Source organism: Sesamum indicum, linkage group LG5, assembly GCF_026168435.1.
Source record: "Sesamum indicum cultivar Baizhima isolate 11 linkage group LG5, ASM2616843v1, whole genome shotgun sequence".
In the NCBI taxonomy this organism is placed as follows: Eukaryota; Viridiplantae; Streptophyta; class Magnoliopsida; order Lamiales; family Pedaliaceae; genus Sesamum; species Sesamum indicum.
This window is the reverse complement of record NC_142661.1, coordinates 13,948,025-13,970,989: the sequence shown is the minus strand read 5'-3', so window position 1 is coordinate 13,970,989 and position 22,965 is coordinate 13,948,025. Positions and strand designations below refer to the sequence as shown.

Below are 22,965 nucleotides of genomic sequence, written 5' to 3'. Positions count from 1 at the left end.
TGACTTTCTGCACTGGACAAAATATTCAACCGACTTCAGAGGAGGAGAATGAAATGATGTTTTCGCACAAGTATTTAACAGTGAAATTCCTATAAAAATCCACTGACGAACTTGGTAAACAACTAGTAGGTCAGAAATAATAACTGTAAAAGGATTATGCAAAATATAATGAACCAGAGGCAAGTCAGTGCCACAAGTTCACAGGCAAGAGAACGTCTATTATATCCAGTATTCCAACTCTGGTGCTGAATATACTTTATAACCTCTAATGTTTGATTTATCCCACAACAAATGCTATAATGTACACTGTCAACAATGAAAATGACCTTTCTTTAACAGAATAACACAATTATACATTTTTTTTCCTTGGGGGTTGGAGATAACTGTTGTAATACGGAAAAACTAATGCTACAGAAACAGAGCTCAACAACTCAAATGCCATAGACGTATAAGAGATTTCAAAATTTCGAGATCATCAAGACCTCTTCACAGCAGCAACAGCAAAGTGTGGATGGTGAATGAATTCAAAGGAAATTTTAAGTGATGGTTCGAGAGTGCCTAACCGGCAAAGCAGGTTTAGGGCAACGCAGTTATGTTCTGCCACCTGCTCTATCCGGCGAAGTTCTGCCATTCTGTCAGGATCATTAGCAAAATTACCCCGCAGCTCCTTTGCCATCCTCTGAGCATCCTTAAAGCAGTTGTACTCGGATAGAGTCTGCCAAATGAGATACTGGTCAAAAGTTGTACAAGATATTTGAGTAGTCATACCAGAAATACTTACAGAGAAACGAGCATGAGCTGTAGTCTCCCTAAACGAAAAGTAAGAGGCATGATCAGGAAGGCAAGCTTTCTGTAATAGCTCAAAGTGTTGGATAAATCTCTGAGAAAACAGTGAATATAGCAAGAGTGTGTCATCTTCTATGATCTCACTGTAATAAATACAAAACCAACATACCAAATTCCAAAAGACTAACATGTGAAAAGGAAAAAAACCTCTCCTTTGCACAGCATTTAATCTCAAAGCACAAGGATTTTGGCTGACTGGGAAAGGTTAGGTCTTTCCCAGTAAGCCTCTAACAATCAATTGACCTATGAATAATATATGACGTTGAAAAATTTAAACAATCAGCTACTTCATAAGCATAGCATTTTTATTCCTTAAAACATTACAGAGGAGGAACATGAATAAGTAGAAGAAAGATACCTCCTGCTCAGTGTTGAAAGGACCCAGACAGAGAAAGATCTTGTTTTCATTCCTTAGAGAAGCAAGCATCTGAAATTTTGAACAGTTAGAGATAGTCACTTCATTTAGACTACAATCTGTCTGCAAGTAATAGCTGTCCATAGTAAGTAATGATAAGGCCTTCAGAGTTTAAAGTTTATCAGGCCATTGCATTGCCATGCTGGCCATGTTATATCTAATTGTGGCATTAAACAATGATAATCCTTTAAAGTCAAAATGGAAGATTTAAAGTCCTCTGACAGTTATTGAACTATACACCAGGAGGACCATCCCTGATAACATGACTGAATTGGCTGCAATTAGATGAGTTTTGAAGGTTGCTAAGCATAGCATCTGTAAAGAGGACTGACTTTACAAACTTTTACCTATCTATATTCATTCTTTCTTCAACTAACTCTTCAGTCGTAACTCTTAGTTCACCTCACAAAATTAAACCCAGCTGTCTAACACCACCAGACAATACAGGACAAGTGATCTCATATTGGTTGAGAATATAAATTGGAGATTTATTCCCAGAAGATAATTACCATCATAAGACCTTCCGCAATATAGATGTAGCACTGGAGTAACAAGACCGAAGGTGGAATCTGATAGTCTTTTCCCACATCCTTCACGAAATCTCTCTTCTTTTTTGATTTTCGTCGACCTGCTTAGGTAGCTATAAAAGATCAATATCTGGCATAGCAACTTCTCTGCAAGCTAAAAAAATTGGATAGGAACATTGAGCAACACATTAAAAGATTCATAATGACAAAATCTCCTGTTATATTTTCTTGAATTTATTATTAAAACCAAATTTTCAATCAGTAAGACAGAAAGATCCTGCATCAAATCTAGTCCTAATTTTTCAGCCAAGAATAACTAAAACACGGCATCACAATTTCCCAGCAAAATATCTTAAAAAACTGAATTTCAGGTTTATATCAGTGAAACATGAAGTAGATCAGATGCAATTTAGACATGATAAAATTTGCAAATCTTTGCCCTCCTGTTTATGTGACAAGAAAGAAGAGAGAATTAACAGATACTCACTGGAGTCATTGCTCAGCATCATTTTGAGATGTGTTTTCTCCGCAAGTTTGATCAGGATAACATAAATATACCAATACACCATGCAATATTCACTGGTGGAATATAGCTCTAACTCAAAGCCTAGCACAAGGAAACGCAAAGCTATCCAATATGTTTGCTCTTCAACCCAAATCAGGATGTGTTTGCAGATCTTTAAACACAAGTTCTGCAGGAAGGAAATAAAATCTCTCTTGGATGAAAATGCATATGGGCATAAAAAACTTATTTATATGATTGGCAAGGACCACCAACTGGTGGAGAAAACAGCATCATATAACTTTAACTGTCTTTGAACAGGGATATTACCTCCCTCAACCAAACTAAATTGCAGATCTCATATTCATCCCAGAAAAAATAATAGGTATCAAGAAAAAAAATCCAAGAAAAACAAAACAGCAGATATAATAGGACAAAACTGACTAAAAGTGGGCATAAAATGAAGTGCTCTTATTTTTTTGATATCCTCATTCAAAAGGCAAAATTAACCAAATAAGAACATACTGCATTGAGCAAGCCCAATAATGCAGGTAGATTGGGCCTAACATAGAACTAGACCTAAAAGATTAAGCCATTAAGTTGTAACATACACTAGAAAATAAAGTCTTCCACCTTACTTTTTCTTTCAATAAGTAACACAATCACATTGTTTATTCATCATTGAGGAAAGCTTAGCAATCTTGCCCTCAAGTGGGAACCCTTGCACATTAGAGATCAGGTTCTTTCTTTACCAAACTAGCATCAGAACTCTTCAAAACCCAAGCAACTGAAGCTTATAGGAGGACATCAAATAGGGAAGGACAGTTTTTTCTAATGCACAGTCCTCGATCATGAGCTGCTTTGGCAATACCCAGTCAGCTATCACTTTGGCAACCCTACACAGGACCTGTGCTCACCTATTTACCAACTTTTGTAAGTTGTTCATCCACACAAGTAGCTCAGGCATCCGTCTTCATCATTATGAAATTCATCCATTAATACTTCTTGAGCTCATAAAGATTAAAACATCTTACTCTGTCAAGAGTTCACAAACTTCATTTTGCAATCCACGCCTCAAGAGGACATAATACAATTACAAATTTATTGACACAAGACAGCTGAGTACAGACTTCCAAATAACTAGCTCCAACCACCTTCAGGTATAGTATCATGCACCGAGCCCATGGTACCCGCTTACAAACCAGCGCAGACTAATTGTGGCCATCTTCACTTTGTGGAAATTGTTAATCCCCATTATCAGAGAAGCACATAGTACCCACTAAAACGAAGCTTCACAAAATCCATATTTCCAATCAATAAAGGAAAGTCCAACATGACTAATTATGTGAGTAACAAATAATAGAATACATTGACTATAAATGGAATGCCAATAAAATAGTATATCCAAGAATGATTCACCAAATTTACAAGGAAATCCTCCATCGACATGAAGGGGTTCATGGGAAGAATTGCGGGAAACATTATAGTCCTTTAGGAAACTAATCAAATCCATCCCAGCTTTAGCTAAGACATGAGTCGATTTCAAAGGACTAAATATAAGCATGATTAGGTAATTTTCCAATTATGTTTTGGTAATAATTCAGATCTATGTTATAAGCAAATGCAAACATCTTCTCAACAACTAATTGTTGTTCGAATCTGAATTAGTAAAATCCATGTGAGTATGTACTGCATCGGATGAAGAGCTTGTATTATTACCTGAAACAAATTTGGAATTGGTCCACTATCCTGAATTGGCATCTTAAGAAGGAAAAAGAGGCTCGTCCTTTGTAGGATGGGATGATGTAACATGCAAGATCAGGCGTTCATAAAGGAGTACAGTAACAAAATTTCTGAGAGCAAGTAATTTCCATCATGTTAAGTATTGGAGTCAATTTCTCTCATAAGTGCATACCACGAAAACTCAAGCATTACATTTTATTTGGATTCTTTTAATTTTTTGTGGCCACCTCAAGCCTGGAGCACAAATCTCATGCATCTTGTATTTTTATAGTTTAATTCGTAATGGACATTATTTTGCTCCAAGGTTTTTCTAATTGTTTTTTAAGGGATTTGCCATTTAAATTTGGCTGCTTGGTCAAACCCAAAGTATCATTTCTCTGGTCATTTAATTGGTATCTGTTGGCTCCATGAATCCATGCGCCAGAAGTCCAGATTCAGGCAACAAGGTTAACATAAGGTATGATGTCTTGAGAAAGACTCTGTTCCAATCTTCCCTTGGTTAATAAAACACATGATGTTTCTGAAAATCTATGAATATCAGCCATAGAATTGTATTCCACATATTTGATGAGATTCTATTTTTATGATTGTTTGTCACAGAAATTACAGGGTCTTCTGCTACAGGGTGTGCACATTGTAAATGTGGTTCGTCCCTGGTTATGCAAATATAGGGAAACAAATAATAACTGAATTATTTATGAACCAAAGTTACAGGTCTCGGTATAACAACCCTGTTTCTCAAGTCACTAACGAAGTATCTGAGTCAATAGCACTAAATAAATGACACGATAATGACAAGTGAATGACACATAATGCTCAAAGATCCGAACAATTACCTGATCTGTTGAAGTATTTGTGATATCCCCGAACTCTTTTCTAAAAGCCAATTCAAGCTGTTCAGGAAAAATGCAAATTCTACAAACATTAGTCAGCACCCAGGAAAGGCTGGTAGATCAAACAAAGAACTCAAGTGTGAGACAACAAAATTATCAATAAAATATACCTGTGGGATTGATCTTTTTCTTTATAGAATTACATGTTTGGAACTAAGATTGTTACCCACAACAAAACTATAATTTCTTAGCTCAATATCATTGTTTAATTAACCACTTCTATCAGAATAAATATATTCAAACTGGCCCATTCTTGAAGCTACTGTTAGCCTATTTTGGCACTTGATCACTTGCATTAGTTAAAGGAAAACTCCATGGTGTCATCAGTACTTGGAATATCATAAATTAGCCCAGAGTTGTAAATATTTATATAAAATAACATGACCTCCTCTGTAAACAGCTGAATTACTTTTTGTACCCCAATCTTCCTAAATCACAGAAACATCCCATCATGGTTTGCATCAGTTAACCAAGTTGCCCTTGTATTTGAGATTCTGATAGAAAATGAGGACATATTCAAAAATTCCCTATTGTGCCCTAACCCAGTCAATTGCATCCTTATGGGTTATACATCAGAGTTAGAAGAGGTTGCACGAAGTTAAATTTTGATGGGGGCAATGTATCATTAACAACTTTCCGTATAGCCTTTACTAGCTGCTTATCTAGCTTCTAATCCACGTACTTTCCCATCAAATTTCCGCATCATTATTAAGGCCCAAAGCAAAATAGAGCACCAACCCCACATGCACACCTAAAACCGCTATACACCAACTTACAGTGAGACTCCCATGATATTTCAAGAATTTCAGCCCTCTGTGAGGCTTGCTTTGACAAACTCATACAGTCCTTGTTTTTTCAGTTAGCTCTGAGAGTTTAACCACATTTCAACAATGGTAGAAATGGAAAGGGATCACATCAATTTATAGGCTGAAACCACCCTTAAACCACAATTGTCTCCGTATTTGCAGGTTCTGGCTGTTGCCAGTCACAGTTTCATGATGAAACCACTATAGTTCACAGTGCTATCCCAAGTCGGAATATACAAGGAGATTAGCAATCAAAATCCTAAATCACGTTGCAAAAGGAAGTATTATGCGGATATATAAACCAACAAGTAAATTTACAATCTCAATGTGCCACAAATAATGTGACTATTGGATGAAATAATAGCCACAAATAAATCAGATAACATAAAATGATAACAAGTATGCTCATAAATCAGATAATGAAATGTAGAGAAAAATGGCCACAGAAATAATATTAAATATCCGACTCGCGTAGTTAATAAAATAATTAACCGACAATAAGAGAAATTAAACACTTCAAATAATAATTTTGGAGAAAACCAGGGATTCCATAAAAATGTGTAACACCCAAGCAAAGTATTTAAACATGTAGGAAAAAGGTGGTAATGTACATCCCCACTACTAAGAACTTGGCCCAATCATGTTCCACCAAGTGTCTAACATCATCCAACATGGCAATGTCCACAAAGTTTCATGCACGAAGTTGTACGGACAGGAACAGGCCCCTTATCCACATATGGCTTAGACGTGCCCTCCAAATGATCACAAGGTGAAACCTTTCCTAAGCATGGCACTGGAGCATTCCTGTAAACCCCCTTGACCCAGCTGCATGTTCTGACACACACTAGGACACAACTGAGCAAGTATCTCATTCTTCCTTCAGAGCATTTACGTTGGTTCACAGCCCAGCATAGGTGAAGTACACATCACCCAGATCTGTAGGCACCCTCCAAACAACACCCATCATACTACCCACAAAATTAAGCCAGCGATGCCAGCAACACTTTGCAAGGCATGTCACCAAGACCGTCACTACCATTTCACAGGATTCGGGCCAAAAAGCCATGGGTCAGACTAAATCAACACCAAGCCGTAACAAACCTAAGATCCAGTGATGGGGAGCCCAAATGGCACCGGGCCATGTAGGGTCCACCACAGTAGACCATCCCTCAGTGCACCCATTCCAAGTCATAGGCCCAGGAAAAAGACCTTATTTACAAAATAGATATAGAAAAGTTGAGAAATCACACCCTATGATGTCCTTAACCTATTCCACATCCAACCCAAAATATATTTCAAGTTCAGATGGTGCACAGTGTCAGTATCCTGTCGTTGTGCTGTGTCTCACACCCACAAACAACACCATCACCCGTCTGCATCTAGCTATTTACAATTCTGATGCCCCAAACCTTTGTTTGCCTCAAATGCATAAGACCAGTGTCCAATATGCTGCCAAGTACCCCATATCATGGAACCAAACATTTGAATAATTTTCAATCGACGCCTTGTGTAAGCACTATCATTCACTGAAGAACAAAAGCTAGTCGTGCCAAGCTACCAAACATCTAGGGGAAAATGCACCATCTCAAAGCCAGTATACATGTCTAATCCATCAACCACCCATCAAATACCTAAAGAGATCAACTTAATTTCAATGCTGTGGAAAAAAAATATTTAGAATAATAACTAACTGTGCTAATATATTATCCTGCAGCTGCTCATGGGACAAATTTACATTTTGAACCATACAGTATGTAATCAAAATGTTTGCAAAACCTTTAGTTATTACTTTAAGCAGCCTCTTAGCAAACCACTAGTTAAACCCATACCTCAAAGACGTGCATACTTACTAGAAATCAAAGCTGCGACATCTACTCTTAAATTCCTCCCCACTCACCCTTTTCTTTCATTTGTTTCTTCTCTTTTCTCTCCTTCACTTTCCCTCTTCTTTTGTTCGAGTCTTTTGGGTATAACCTGCAAAAGCCTGTTATCTTTTTTCTTTCATTTTTTCAATTAGCTGATATAGTTAATTAAAAAATTAAGTTTATTATTGATAAATATCCAATAAACTACTATGACTATAGATATGGTGTATTTTGCAAAATGCATATATTGAATAAAAATTAAAATTTTAAATAAATTAATAATTATAAATATCATCAGGGACCGGTCTAGGAGAAAACCCAAGACCCTGCACGGACCCCGAAGCATCTAAAAAATTAAATCCCGTCCCCTGACCTTCTGAACAGACCCACTAAGGCAGAGTCCGAGGCAGTACCCCGCTTTACTTGCCATCACTAATTTGAACTCATAATTATACAAATATGCATTATTTTCCCATTAACGAAATTGGCACAATTCTTTGCTGCTCAACAAAGACTTGAAAAGTATAGAAGAAGAGACTCAAAGTAGAAGAAAAATGAAATCATAATAATCAATGCAATGACAATATGGTGGCCAAAAAAGCATGGTCATGCAAACCAATGAGTTAGAAATGTATAATTCAATTGAGCAGCCACTTTGACAAACCTGTACATATATTATTCGCCAGTCCTGTAAGATTTTCCCAAGTTTACGCCTTTGCCACGCTGTGTTAGTACACAGGATTCTAAGCAAACTGATTAATAACTGCATTCCACAACCCATGATTTCATTAGGTTTCAGTGTCTAAATAGTGTGCAGTGAATTAGTTAAAGCAGGCAAGTAACCTAAATAGCAATAGGAGAAAACTGATTAGCAAATACTACACCAGCTTGCAAGGCGCCCAAATGATTTACCAACTTAGGCATGTATTTATTATCATAAAGACAAATTCTCAAAAATAATATTTGAGTTTACAATTTAAGATTGTTTAAGTACACAGGAAAGCTTTGAGGATCGGGAAGGTATCTGGAATTTCACCTGCCCTAATTGTCCAACAGTTTCATTCTTCTGGACATCATGATTCTTTGCCCCTTCGGGTAGAAGGGCAGCTCTGCAAATCACAGCGAACATAGGTTCACGTCCATAGAGCTTCCCTTCTTGTACCAGCAGAAGCTGTCCATAGCTACCAGCATTAGAATCCATTCACATGACATTTGTTCCTTTATCAGCCAAATAACAAAAGGAACAATATTGAGAAGTAACTAAATGTACCATACAAAACAAAGATTTAAAACAAATATGCAGAAAAAGATCTTCCGTTGAAAATTCCATTGAACAACCAACAGAAAAGGATAAGAACCATAATATTTCAGAAATAGGCAGCCAGTCAATTAGAGCAGCTCTCTAAGAAAAGTATGTTTTAGTACACGCACTAACCTATTTGTAACCATAAAGCCATCTCCAACCTAAAAGTACAGTTGTATTTCAGATAGGTTCATTTATATTATGATCACACAGGGCACGACCAATCAGATTCACGAGTGAGCTGGCACCACCCTAGAGTTTGTGACTTGGGTTGGAATGGTAAGCCAACTTTCGGGGAGTTTGTCAAACCCTGCAAATGTAGGTTAGTTTCAGGATGGAGTTTTATCAGTCAGCAGAGAGGATGGCAAACTTTTTCTACTTCCCCGCTCAGGCTGTTAAGGGCTAATACAAGACTTAGGATGTAGTGGAAAGAACAGTACATTTGGGCTAAATATGTTTGGTTGTATGTTTGACTGTGAATGTGTTTAGGCTCAACATAAGCATAGGTATATATTGCACATCACATTCTGGGTGGCAGATGAGTCGAGCCGGCTAGACTTTGAGCTCGACTCGAGCTCGAAAAATTCGAGTTTTGAGTCGAGCCAGCTCGAGCTCGAGCTCCTATCGAGCCGAGCTCGAGCTCAAATCTAGGTGTTCACCAGCTCGCGAGCCTGGTGAATATTTTTAATTTTTTTTATATATTTTTTTATTTTTGAATTTTTTATATATTTAATTTTATATTTAATATTTGATCAATTTTATAATCTGAATTGACCATATATTATAATTATTAATCAATATCATATATTTTAGTTTGGATAATAATAAATTATGGTACTTTTATTTATACATTTGATCTTTATATAAAAATAAATTTAATCAACAACTTAGTAAACTATAATATTTTTTATAATTAAAATTATTATAATATCTTTATGTTATATTTTAATATATATTTGTATTATGTTATACATTTTTTAAATTGACAAGTAATTCACTTATGATTTTTTATTATTTATAAATTTATGTCAAAATTTAGTAATTCCTATGAATTAATCTTCTAATAATAATAATAATAATGACGATGATGATGATGATGGTTGAACAATTCTAATTATTATTTTATTATATATATAATGAGATTAAAAAATTTAATCAATAATTATGATATCTTAAAATTCGGGCACCCGATTCATACGAAATTTAAATATATACGAGACTATGTCCATTAGATCATATCAGACGGTATGATTTAAAATCACATGGTCTAATTCAACGATACACCGTCTTGAATGATTACTCTTATGTTTCGAGTACAATATCTCGACATCCGTATATCCAATAAGTCTAAAACTTTGCCAAACGTATTTTTCTATAAGTTTAATCATACCAAACGGTCTGATCTGAATTTTGATGGCCCGATTAACCTATGTTGTTCAACAATGTAAGATGATAGTTATAGCAATGTTATACTAATATTTATAAATATATAAATTTTACAGATTGTGAACATATATTAATTTCAATTATATCTATATAAAAATTTATGATTCGATCTCATGATTTAAAATAATAATAATAATAATAATAATAATAGTAATAGTAATAATAATAATAATAATAATAATGGTAATAATAATAATACATAAAAAGTCAAAACCCATTTCTTTCTCTCTCTATTTTTCTCGTTTCTTCTTTCTCTTTCTTTCCCTCTCTCTTTCTATCTCCATTCTTCTTCCTCTCTCATTTCTTCCCCAAACCCATCTCCTAAACCCCTAGCCCCAAATTCATGGCAACAACTTGTTTCTTCTTTCTCTTTCTTTTCCTCTCTCTTTCTATCTCCATTCTTTCTCCTCTCTCATTTCTTCCCCAAACCCATCTCTTAAAACCCTAGCCCCAAATTCACGCCAACAAGGACGGCAAGTCGGCAACGAGGACGGCGACGAGTACGGCTTCCAGGCTTCCATTTCTTCTCTGTTGCATCTTATTATTCTTTTTCCGAGTTTGGGTGCTATTTTCTATAACCAAAACAAGTTGAAGAAAGGGTGAAAGTTCATGACTGTTGTAGCAGTTTATATGTAAGATAAAAGTCCGATGTCTGTACGAATTTCAGTTTCAGATGGTTGTCTTTCTCCTCCATATCTGTTGAAGCTCTTTAATAGTATTCTGGTGGTGTAAATCCAAATGCAAATTGCTCGTCGGCTCGAGAAATCGTTCTCGAGCTCGAGTTCGAGCTCGAGCTCGACTCGTTGCCAGCCCTAGTCAGCAACATGGATCCTCGTCCTGGTAATAGTCATTATAAAGTCGAACCATAAAGGTCTAGATACCTTGATACACCATTTCAGGTGTTTTATGTCAAAGTCCTTCTCCATAATCTCAATTAACACTATTTTTATGAATTATGGCAGTATAAGGGTGTAAAGTCTGTAATTTAGGGTGATCACCTCATCTGAATGTGTATTTCTGCAAGCTAAAAGTCAATTACTACTTTGTGAATATGCTCATTTCTCTCTTTGGTTTCCAATGATATCATCTTATTTTCATCATCTCCATTATATGTAACTTATTTAATATTCTGTGTGAAGCTTATTTTAAGTCAAGTCCCGTATCACATCTTTCCTAACATTATACTACTGAATGAGTCCTTATTCTTATAGATACTGTCATATCACACACTATATTTCTCGAACTGAGGTAGGTGGTGGGCTGTTTGGAAGGGTATTCCATTAAAAAGCACATCCAAGAACATCCTGAATCCAGAAAGGCATAAAACACAAAATACAATACCAATTATCAAGCATCCAGAATAGTTTCTGAGCCAAAAAGCATTTTAGAGGACCAGTCATCTTTTAGGAATTTCAAGAGGCCAAAGTAAATGTATAATTTCATTGTATTAGCCATCTTTTCTTTTTAACTCTTTCAAGTGAATACAATTCTGAAAGAATCAAATGCAATAAGGCTTGGATCAAACTTCTAAGCATCAACTGGAATTTCAAACAAGAACAGAGCTAGGATTGGACCTGGATATAAGCTCTAGCCACCAGATCTGGTTGAAGCTTTTGAAAGTCAACCACAAAGCGCAAGGCACCTTCAAAAACAGGATCCAAAGAGTAGGAACATATAATATCTAGGTCATGAAGAAGCTTCTGGAAATAATTAACTGCCTGGTACAAGAAAATAAAAAATAAAAAATCTTCAAAATCTGAAAATGTAGCACTAAAAGTTCTGTCAGTTATTCGACACTAACCTTAGTCCAGCTGAGTAGTTTAATTGCACGGGGTGGAGTTGGGGCAGCTGACCTACTGTTTAGCGTAGAATCGAAACCAATTGGTTGACAACCAGATGCAGTTGTTTTATCTTCTGCACCATCCTCTAAAGTTCCACATGCACAGTGGTCCCTCAAAAATTCTGCTGACTTGAGCATGGAATCTAGCTCACACAAGCAGGAAGTAATATGTTTCTTGGCCAACTCCAAGCCTTTGCCTTGAGGTCTCCTCATACATGTTAGCACATGGTAGAGGTGCTGAGAACCCAGAAATTTAGCAAAATGTTATTGGAGTGAAAATGATGGCCATCACGAGCGAAAACATCCACATAGAACTGAGAAGGGTAGCTCTTTTCAAAGCACCAGCAAAAATAATTCCAATAACTAAATAATATGAGGAACCAAAATTATTGCATGACAAAGTTACAGAAGATATTGGAGTAACCCAGCATCTCTTCAAGGCAAAGGCAAAACCAGCACGTTGGGAATTAATAGAACGTTCATTCTTTTGATTCCTGTCATATACCTGTTATTGTTATACTACATGAAGAGCAGTGTATTTCAATTTTCAGAAGTTGATCAACTTGTAAGTTCTGATCTTAGTGCTTTTAGAATTCTTAAGTACATCCCGTCCAATTTTTGGGTTATTTTTGCATTCTAGCATCTATCATGGGAGGAAAATCTATTGTCAGGAAACTTGGTTTTACATGGTTGCTGTAGTGGAGTACATTCCATAACACATAGAAGAGTCATCAGGAATTTCTAGCATCTTCAAATAGGCCTCTTGCAGTACTTCGACACAAGTTATGTTCTTTTCTTTCTGTCATCATCATCATCACCAATAATCAGTTTTCTTGGTTGAATTTGTCCCTGTTAGAATTAAATCAAGTGCAAAATCATATATTATGGTCAGGAAATTTCTTCATCTTCTCTGGCCTCTGCTCCTTTATTGGAGCAGAATTTCTCCATTTTTCCCCATGGCAGGGTAAGTTCGAATGTATTAAACCCAATAAATTTACATCAAGATATGAGGGGTAGCCCACGAAGATATACAAAAGTAGATTCTAAGACAAAACCTATAATAACTCAAGGAAATTTCAAAGCGAACCAACCCAGATCTACAGATTGACATAGGCAGATAACATTCTCTACTCAACCACAAAGTAATCATGTTTTGTGGGACTTCTACCAATGGAACAAGTTTACATCTAATCTAACTACATCAACAATCACTTTTTGAGGACATATAGCATCTGCATATGAATTCCTATACATTCTATTATTTCTCTCTTGCCCAAAAACAATAAACAGTGGAGGAATGTTCACCATCTATAACCTAGGACAATCTCTTTTGGACCTGCTATGCCCTCACATGGCAGTGGCATGACATGGGCCATTAAAAAGCTGATGAAATTACTCATGTCCTATAGTTCGCATCAGTTTATTTCAGTATGGTCAGTAAATGAGGATTAAGGAATGAGATTAGAATTCTAGCCCATCTATTATTTATCATGCACATTGTCACCACAATACACTCCAATCAGCTATGAGTTTCCAGCCTCTTTCACGCACTTGCGGACAGACTTGAACTGGGCAACAACCATCAAACATGTTATGCTCCAAAAGTGCACGAAATCAAACAAAAAGAGAAGTAACATGCTTCATCCAAGAGAAACAACATATTTACTATGTTAACATACTGCAGCAACAGAAAATGGCATGCAAAGTAACAGAGAAAGTGGTCCTGCGGCTAATGGGAGCTAATGGAGTCCTAAGAGAAGCTGCTAACTCTTTAGAGCTCTATGAACCAACCGAGAGGCCTCTTATAGGACAGATAAAGAAGAGACAGCAGGAACTCAATAGCTCTATAGCTCAAGAACTCAGAAGGAACATCTAACTCATAGCTATCAAGTGGAATAAATTCATGGTCTGCACCTAATACATAGATACTCAGGAATGTTTTAAATTTATATTTTTTGAAGACAAAAATTCAAAGATAATACAACATAGGACCTTACGAAAGCGTAAGCGGCATAAAACAGCTTTGCAAAACCCTTCTTCAAGATCAAGATTAGTTTGCAGCGGCTCCACATCTGCACAAAAGCAGGCAGAATAACCTTCAAACTGAGATCCAAGTAGAAGCTAAGAAAGGTAGTAGTTGCACAGCAAGCAACAAGTTCAATCAATTAATAATTAATATCAACTATAGATTGGCATAACGGAATCATATTGAAAAAAATAAATGGAAAAAAGAAAAGCCACCCAGGGAAAAGGTACCATACTGAACTGAGGCATTATTCGCAATAACTAATTCATAGCAAAGTATCTAACATTGGGGATAAGCATACACCATAACAGAATGTATACTAATTAACGAAACTCGCTGTGCACATGATCTATATCAAAATGAAAATGCATAGTGAACTGCATGTAAACAGAAAGTTCAAATAGGTGATCCTGGTTGTAGCTTTAAGTAAATAGAAGACAACATCATTGGTATAGACAATGAAACAATCAAAATAAAGGAAACACGCAGAAATATTTCGCACAAAATAGAAGCTTCATTGAGATAACTTACTGCTCAAAATAAATAATTGAGTTTACAGTCAATTATCACTTCAAACCTAATTCTTATACTCCCTCTGTCCCAAATTCATCACCTACTATTTCTTTGTTTAGGATGTCCAAACTCCAAAATGAGACTACTCCTCCGAGAATGAATTTTGTCCTCCAAAATACTCCAAATTAGAGTATTAGTGAGACACCAACAAACTCCCAACCACTATGTTTGATGGAATTTGAACTCTCATCTAAACTCCATCCAGTCGAACAGGATACTTGAATTCCAGAAGAGGAAGTAAGATGTTTTAACATCATCAAAATTTGTTCTGATTTCTATAATACAGATGCTCAACAAACATGCATAAAAGGGGTAAATTTAGTGTTTGTTGCTTTCAGATCATTATTGTTAATTTTAATTAGTAATATATGTAGTATCACAATAAGAATTTACAGTTCTTGTGGAACCTTCAGATCCATAAAAAGCACTTTGATGCTTACAATTAAATATATAGAGAAGATATTAAGAAAATTATCTTTACCGGATTGCCTAATGCAATTTCCAACCACCAGTGTAATGAACAGGCTATTATTTTTCTTTCTTTTTCCAATTACCTTACCACTGCACTCAGGCATCATTTTACAGAACAGATAAATCGCGCCAAAAATACTTTCCGACTCTTTTTTTCATTAAGAAATACTTTATGTAAATTCTATCAGGTGATTCTCTCAGCTTGGTGAACAAAGATCTTTTAAAAAAATGGTTGATTAGTATAATAATAAACAGACGGTCCGTCAAACAGGAACTACTAGTGTGAAGTCCCTAAATATGAGTTAGAAGATTAAGGAGAGAATTATATGCTATGAGGCTAAACCATCAATTACAGTCCTCACCTACCGTTCAAACTCCAGCACAAAAAAAGACCTACCCAAAGGTACCACGCTTATCAATTCTACATGAAGCCAGGTAGACGCACTTACTTAAGACATTGATATAGCAATTTCATGATATACACCTGTTCAGATTGCAGCACTGCTGTCATGATGGAAGTATTCACTTATAGACGCCAGTGCCAGAATAAACTTATCAGGTACTTAATTGTCTAAGAAAAGTAGCGATACATCAAGAAGGCTACTTCCTTAAGTAGCTAATGAAAAGGTAAACAGGTGTCAGAAACTTTTCCCACTTAGTTCCGAAAGAGAATTTCTTGTTCCCAACTTGATATGAATATAATTCTTCTCACAGAATCAAAGTGGTAAATATAAAAGCAAACAAGAACTTCTTTATCCAGGTAACATTTAAAATATCATTAAGACACATGAATGCTAACCTTCTAGAACTTTTCTTTTAGATAATGGTGCTTTACAAGCCTTTAGTTGTCGAGAAATTGTTTCTTCCACTGCATGTAGCATTGATAAGCATTTATCATCTCCATCGGCCTTTAATGGTAGACCATAAGCCATAGTGAAAAGATCTTCTTCCTGTATTCCGATTTATTAATTGATAATAATTGAAAGCATAAAAGAGAAAAATTTAAGACACCAGCATGTGATATGATGCAAAGAGACAGCAATAATTCAATTCAGAAGGCATCATAAGCATGTTATTTTAAGTAATTCTTCCTCTTGCCCCAAGAGTGGAAGACAATGTCATAAAAATAGGAACAAGTTTCAGCAGATGAAGCAACAGTTCAACATTTTTCAACAAGCATACAACTGTCCGAATGCATATCAAGCATAGATATTCCATGATATGCACATTAAGTTTCTAGAAGTCAGATCAACTTTGTTATTTATCTATCAAAACCTTAATACTTATTTTTGCTGTATATAGCAGCCTTCATGGGTGGTGCGTGAAGGAGAAACAGAAGAGTATACAAAGACGGTGGAAGGCACCTTACTAGTATATCAATCTTTATTATGGATAATATGCATTCATACAATATTAAGCTGTCATTAATATAAATAAGATAGCAGTTCAAACTGACTGCATATATTATGTTTATGTGATCAGAATTCAGAAATTATTCCACAAATTACAACAAGAGCTACTTGCAATGCAAAGGAGAACTAGCGAAAAAATTGCAGCATCATATGAGCCCATCAATCCCGTTTACTAATGTTCTTCAAAAGTCCTCAGAATGAATGGAGGTTCATGATACTTTCACCACACAACTCCATCTCTCAGGAAAAGAAGATTCAGTTAAGTACTTAGTTCATTTATACATAATACATGCATATCTAACAGCTGAAACAGAAAGAGAAGATTCACTGAAGTATTTAACTACTTTTCATTAACAGCATGTGAAGAAGTGAGAAGGCCTATGGTACTGTTGACAACTCTATTTCATTGAGGGAAAAGCTACAGATTCATTGAAATACTTTACTTCATTTAAGTGCATTTGACAATAAAATAAAAGTTAAATTTTTGGTTGAAGTACTTTCTGTAAAAGCATCATCAACAAAGCATATGTTTATGATACTGTTGATAGAAATCTATCTCAAGGAAAAAGCTAAGATTTGTTGAAGTACTTTACTTCATTTGTGCGTGCATCTGAAACAGCTGAAACAACAGTGTTGCAAGTTGTTCGTATAACTCTACAAAAAGAATGCAGCAGAGCATGAAATGACGTTCTCTCAGGTCTCAAAAGGTAGATGCAAGAAAAAACAGTTTGAGCTAGTGACCCTCCTTTATGCCATGTTGCCTGCATCAAATTAAATGAACAGATCAGAAAGGGCTTTTCATCACCACTCCCGTACTACTATTTAGATTCTCCTCAATTGTTCTATCAGCAATACCTCACAAGCTAGAAGATGATCCATTATATCAATAACACGTTGAACGTCCACTGTTCGATCAAAGCTCAATGGGATAGGAGCAGCACCACTGTCAATGGCTTCATCAACAGAATAATACGTAGATACAATACCTGAATCCATCTTTGGGTCCATTATCTAATTCAGATAGATAAAGTTCATAAGTAAAACATGGAACAAAATAATCAGGAAAACAGTAAGAAAAAATATAATGCATTATGAACTGGTTCTAATAACACACTGCCAACCAGTGTGCAGTGTGAAAGAAAAATTTTGTCATAACAAATTTGAAAGCACCTGTTTCTGATTAACAAAGACAAAAGATCTGCTTAATAAGACACTGAGACATTGACACACACATTCACATAAAATTTAAATACTGGATAAGCAAGCAAAAATTTTCCTTAAAATGGATTTACAATGAAGCAGGAAGTAAAACCATTAAGCTTTCATCGCCAATGAAAATTCACACGTGAAAAGACTTAGAACATTAGCAGGTATATAATTTTCTATGGGTGCTCTATAGACTATACCCCTCCAAAATTCTGTCTAACCAGTCCTCTAACCAATTTTCCCCAATTTTCAGTAACTTATAATGTAGAATTAGGAATATGCTTGGCATTCTATTCAATTATTAAACCAGAAAGAGATGGATATTGCTTTAGTTTTCCCCATTATCAGACATAAAACAGATGGATTTCAGGTAACAGGTGGTTTAGTTGCTACCACTACACAAGTACTATATATAATTATGTGACAAAGATAATATTAAGAAAACCATTTCTTGTATCGAAGATCTGAAATATAATCTTCTAAAGTCTTATCAAACACATCAATTACTACAATATAGATTCTCCCCGGATGTTGATTCATCAACCTTCAATAGTTAATGTCAACTCTGAAACCCCTAAAAAAATAGTTCCATTTCTTTAAGTTGTTCACTTGAGATTGCAACCACATTTTAGTTTAAGTTTCCAGAAAATGAGGCATTCATCATAAAGTAAGGCCCATAGCCAACTCTCACAGACCACAGCTATCTATAAGAAGACCAAAATAACAAAGCCAAAGAGATTGGAAGAACAAACACCAACTTAATTTACTAATAGAAGAGTGAAGAATATTCTGATTCAGTCATTCTCATGCATGAAAATATTATCTTTTCTTAAAAGAGTATATTTCAGTCATATCTGCTAATGGAAGCTTTGTTTGTTTACCATTATTTCATTGTTATGAGAATTGCACGATGAACTGATTGCACAAGAAATTGAAATATCTCAAATCACCTAATAGTGATAACAATTTTGACACAACATTTTTTTCAATTACTTGTGCTTCAATTAGTCTTCACCTTATCACACTTACAATATACATAAATTAAACTTGCAAAATCTCTGTCAATGTCGAAGCAAAAGCAACATACCTCTAAAGCAGACATGGCAGCAAAAAGGTTAAAATTCTCTCCACTTATGAGCTCATCACTTCGAAGATCTGTAGCCAGATTACAACAATGAATATTTTTGGCAGTTGTCTTGTATGTGATCAAGAAGAACACTAACAGAAAATTAAAGCAATCAGATGTGCTAAAACTAGCAGTCAAGTCAAATGTGGACGGCATACTGAAGCAGCCTTTTCCCAGCCCTAATCAAGCGCTAATATTGATTATTGAGTGCACCCCAATCTCTAAAAAATAAAGGAATTTCCAGGAACAGAACATTACCACAAGACTTAAAATGAAACCTAATATGTGTCTCATTTTCATTATGTCCTTAATATTATATTAAGAATTTAAGATTTAACTGATAGTTATAGAGTACAATAGTAAGTTTATGCAATGGGGATTAGACATGCAAGTATGTATTAGCAAAGAATATTCATGCTTTATTAGATCCCGGTTTTATAAGAAAATAACAGAGTTTTATTAATACCCTAAAAGCAAAATGTGAAATAACACTTTCTTCCAATTTCATGGCATTCATCCATGCTCAAAGAATTTGTGACTTGTTTTGGTATGAAGGAAAAGGCAGTCAAACCAAGTTTCATTAACATCAGAAGCTACTTTGTTCCCTAGAAACCATCCCATTATCCAAATGATTCTAATTAAGCAAAATAAGGAAGGAACAACCGAACAAGTATCTTAATGAGTGTGACAGCATTCTCTGGAAGTATTAGAGCGGGTTTTTAAACTTGGAGGAGGAAATGAGACTAAGAACATTGAAGCTGGAAACCTACGACACTATGTGGAGAAGAGTTGCAATTGTGGTAAGCTACAGCAAAGAGTAGATTGCATCTGGGGTCAGCTCCAAGATCCATATTACTTTCTTTGTGCATAAAATAGATTAAGGAAATAAGGACACATAAAGAGGTCAATGGAGTATGAAATTTGCAAATGATGTTATCGTGGTTGAACTAAAAATATAATCATTTTTATATATGGATGGCCATAAAGAACAGGATTCAGAACTAGTCAGACTAATGTGAAGAAAATAGATATGAACTTCATAATACCTGCATAGAAGCAGTTAAGATAAAGGATCATGACCAAATAACAAACAATTTTCACATTTGATCACTATTATTCAGGTCAGAAGGGAAGCTAGAGCAGACTTCATACAAAAGATTAAGACTATTTGGTTATCATTTGTAAGAGTGCAACAGATCAGCAAGATATAAGAGAAGGGCAGGGAATCAAGGAATAGAATTTACAGAAGTCTGAATTTAGTCCAAGCAGAAAACATAAGATGATTTCATAGTGATGCAAGAAGAGATTATCTACAGACATGACTAAAGTAGCAACCACCAAAACACAATTTGTTGAATTATTAGATTTACGTTCTGATGTCACAAGTTCAAAATTCCTAATTTTCATGCTTAAAAAAAAATGGAAATACTTTGAGAAGAGAAATTTGGACAAAACAGATAGGATTAAGTGTTTCTATACAGCTTGCATCTGATCCAGTCATTGACACGGGTGACTATAGCCAGAGAAATGGAAATTGCTCGGAGATGGAACCCTCTAAATTTAAAAATGAAATGAACATCCATCCGACTGACCCAGCATGTGATCAAGAAACATGTGAACCCAACTCTAATGATCTCATTATTAACTTGGGAAAGGTAAGCCACTTCTGCTACATTTGTTGATTATCTTTCAGATCAACCTTATATATGTCAACAACTTCCTCCCAACTAAGCATCAGCGGGAACTACCCTAGCGAATCTAATGCGTTTGGTTTAACATTTTCTAGTGATAAAAAGTGAGATATAGAGATCGATCTCATGGTGACCTCTCAACATCTGTGAGGTCCAGGTCATATGATCCAACACTCAGTATCACATAGTTCAGTCAAACTTAACGGCACTAAGTTTACCACGATTAATCTGATGACTTGCCCAAACAGAAAAACCATACGAAGAGAAACAACTTGGAATCAACTGATAGGATGCCACTTAATGATTCTGCCTTTATGGTAGAACCATGGAAATTATGGAACAAGATTGACGAAGAGATCAGTGTAGTCAACAACAAATAAATTTGATATAAGACCTCGTGTGTTGATTCAAGTTGAGCATTCTTGTTCATGATACTAACAATAAGTCAAATATCACAATAAAGCAACTTATCAAATAATAATTTGGTTAGCCAACCAAATTTGGCGCATAATGGAATTTTAGAAAGCAGGCAAATCACTTCATCTTCTCGTCATTTCTTTTTTTTTTGTTTTTTTGGTTAGTTTGGTTTACAACAATAAGCTTACCTTTCATTTAACTCCATTACCCAAGCAATATGGATGATGGTACAGTCGCTTATCACCACCTTTACCTCTCATAATGCTTCTTCCCTTCTTCAAACACATTGTTATGAACTTATGGTTTTCTGATGTAATTTCAGACTCAGAACCAGCCATCCCCAACTCATCAAGCACAGCTAAATAGGTTCAGCCAAACACCTCTTGTAACTTCAGGTCTAACTGATATCCAAACTTAAACTAGCTTACTAGAAGTAGAAATTTCCAATCTTTATCGGCCTACTAAGTAGAATATTCTGTTATACTTTATCAACTAATTGAATCAAATCACCACCAAGTTCCCCAAATACCCAAATTTCAATCCATTAGAAAAAAGAGAGTTTTATCATTAATCATTAATCTGTTATTAGAATACCCGCCTGTCAAGCTTCCCAAAAAGAAAACAAAATTATCATGAGTACCACCTGATCTTACAATAAGCATTATCAGAAAAAGAGAAAAGTTTGTCCAAAAACCCAATAACAAACTCCAAAAGTTGAGTGAGACAGACAGTAGAAGATACATATTTGATATCTACAATATCACATTTTAAATGAAACCTTATCTAAGCTCCAAAAGCTTCTTTCACATGAAATCACATAAACTGCTTTCTAAAATGGAAACCCTCCACTGCATTAGTTGCATCATAGACCATACAAATTAATTTCACTAGCTTCCCCGTCCACTGAATACTTTGTTTATTATACACAGTTCGCAATAAGGAAACAAGCAATCCACATTAAAGAACAATAAGACAGCAAATATTGTAATCCTCTAAATCCCATTCAAAATTCAATAAAACAAGCAAAAATGACCGCATTAAGAGTGAGAGAAACAGAAACAAACCGTTGCAGGCAAGCCGGAAGAGGGACGAAACGTCCGCCCAAACCGTGTCGTTACCGGAAGGAATTGAAGGGCTAATTGACACCTTTGCATCCTCCCCTCTCTCAGCTTCACTCTTGTCGGCCATCAAACTTTTCACCTCCGGTTTCTGTACAGTGCGAGAGAACTGCGAGGTTTGATTCTGAATTCGGAGGTTTATTTTCAGTCAGTGCAAAAGCGCAGTGAAATAGAGAGGGGGATTTGAGTCAGTGTGGAGAGAATCTGTTTTGTGGCTTTGGAGTTCGGTAGGGCACCGAATGGGTCGGATCCGGAAATACTCTCTTGTACTCTTTACATCATTTTTATCTTTTTTCTATTTTTTTTTTTCTGAAAATGGTTTTATTTTCATGACTCCAAAATTGATTTTGGTTTTGCAAAGATGGGCATTTCTTTTATCTTTTATTTTGGGTACTTCCAAAGATTTTTGGGAGGTGAGAGGTGTAACAGGTTCATTAATTTGAGATACTTGCAATCGTGGGCGAGTCGTATTGTTATCAAAGAAGAAGTTTGTGCACTCATAAGGCCGGTGACGATGGAGGAGGTCATGCTTGCATTCTTTGATATTGAGAGGACAAATCATCGGGACCGAATGGCTACTCGGCAAGGCTGTATAAAGCAATATAGTCAGTCATTGGGGAGAAGGTAACTTGAGTAGTGCTGGAGTTTTTTGCCACTGGACGACTTTTGAAACAAGTTAATACTACATTCCTCGCTCTTATTCCTAAGGTACAAGTCCCTTCTACCGTTGCTGATTTCA

General features: G+C 35.6%; 1 protein-coding gene across 3 annotated transcripts; it reads right to left on the bottom strand.

Annotated features, from left to right (window-relative positions):
• Window positions 1-219: 219 nt before the first annotated feature.
• MAK10 (MAK10 homolog) lies at window positions 220-22,489 on the bottom strand. Of its 3 annotated transcripts, none has more exons than XM_011080109.3 (16): window positions 22,173-22,489; window positions 18,962-19,029; window positions 17,524-17,679; window positions 17,262-17,429; window positions 16,056-16,206; window positions 14,179-14,258; window positions 12,148-12,423; window positions 11,921-12,064; window positions 8,634-8,768; window positions 8,262-8,360; window positions 4,870-4,926; window positions 2,276-2,480; window positions 1,771-1,892; window positions 1,205-1,273; window positions 782-880; window positions 220-715 (listed from the first exon to the last, which is right to left on the bottom strand). In XM_011080109.3, the coding sequence occupies exons 1-16, from the start codon at window positions 22,294-22,296 to the stop codon at window positions 476-478; spliced, it is 2,193 nt and encodes a 730-aa protein (XP_011078411.1). In that variant the 5' UTR covers window positions 22,297-22,489; the 3' UTR covers window positions 220-475. The 3 variants fall into 3 exon arrangements, with proteins under 3 accessions (XP_011078411.1, XP_011078412.1, XP_088736600.1); XM_011080110.3 differs by having other exon boundaries at window positions 1,771-1,889; window positions 22,173-22,488; XM_088880474.1 differs by having other exon boundaries at window positions 17,524-17,654; window positions 22,173-22,222.
• Window positions 22,490-22,965: the final 476 nt, after the last annotated feature.

Excerpts from the sequence above, each read along its gene's own strand:
- MAK10 (XM_011080109.3), bottom strand. The coding sequence starts at position 22,296 with ATGGCCGACAAGAGTGAAGCTGAGAGAGGGGAGGATGCAAAGGTGTCA. Across the intron at positions 17,430-17,523 it reads ATCATCTTCTAGCTTGTGAG|GCAACATGGCATAAAGGAGG; the intron begins GTATTGCTGATA and ends AATTTGATGCAG. Across the intron at positions 1,893-2,275 it reads GATGCTGAGCAATGACTCCA|CAGGTCGACGAAAATCAAAA; the intron begins GTGAGTATCTGT and ends TAGCTACCTAAG.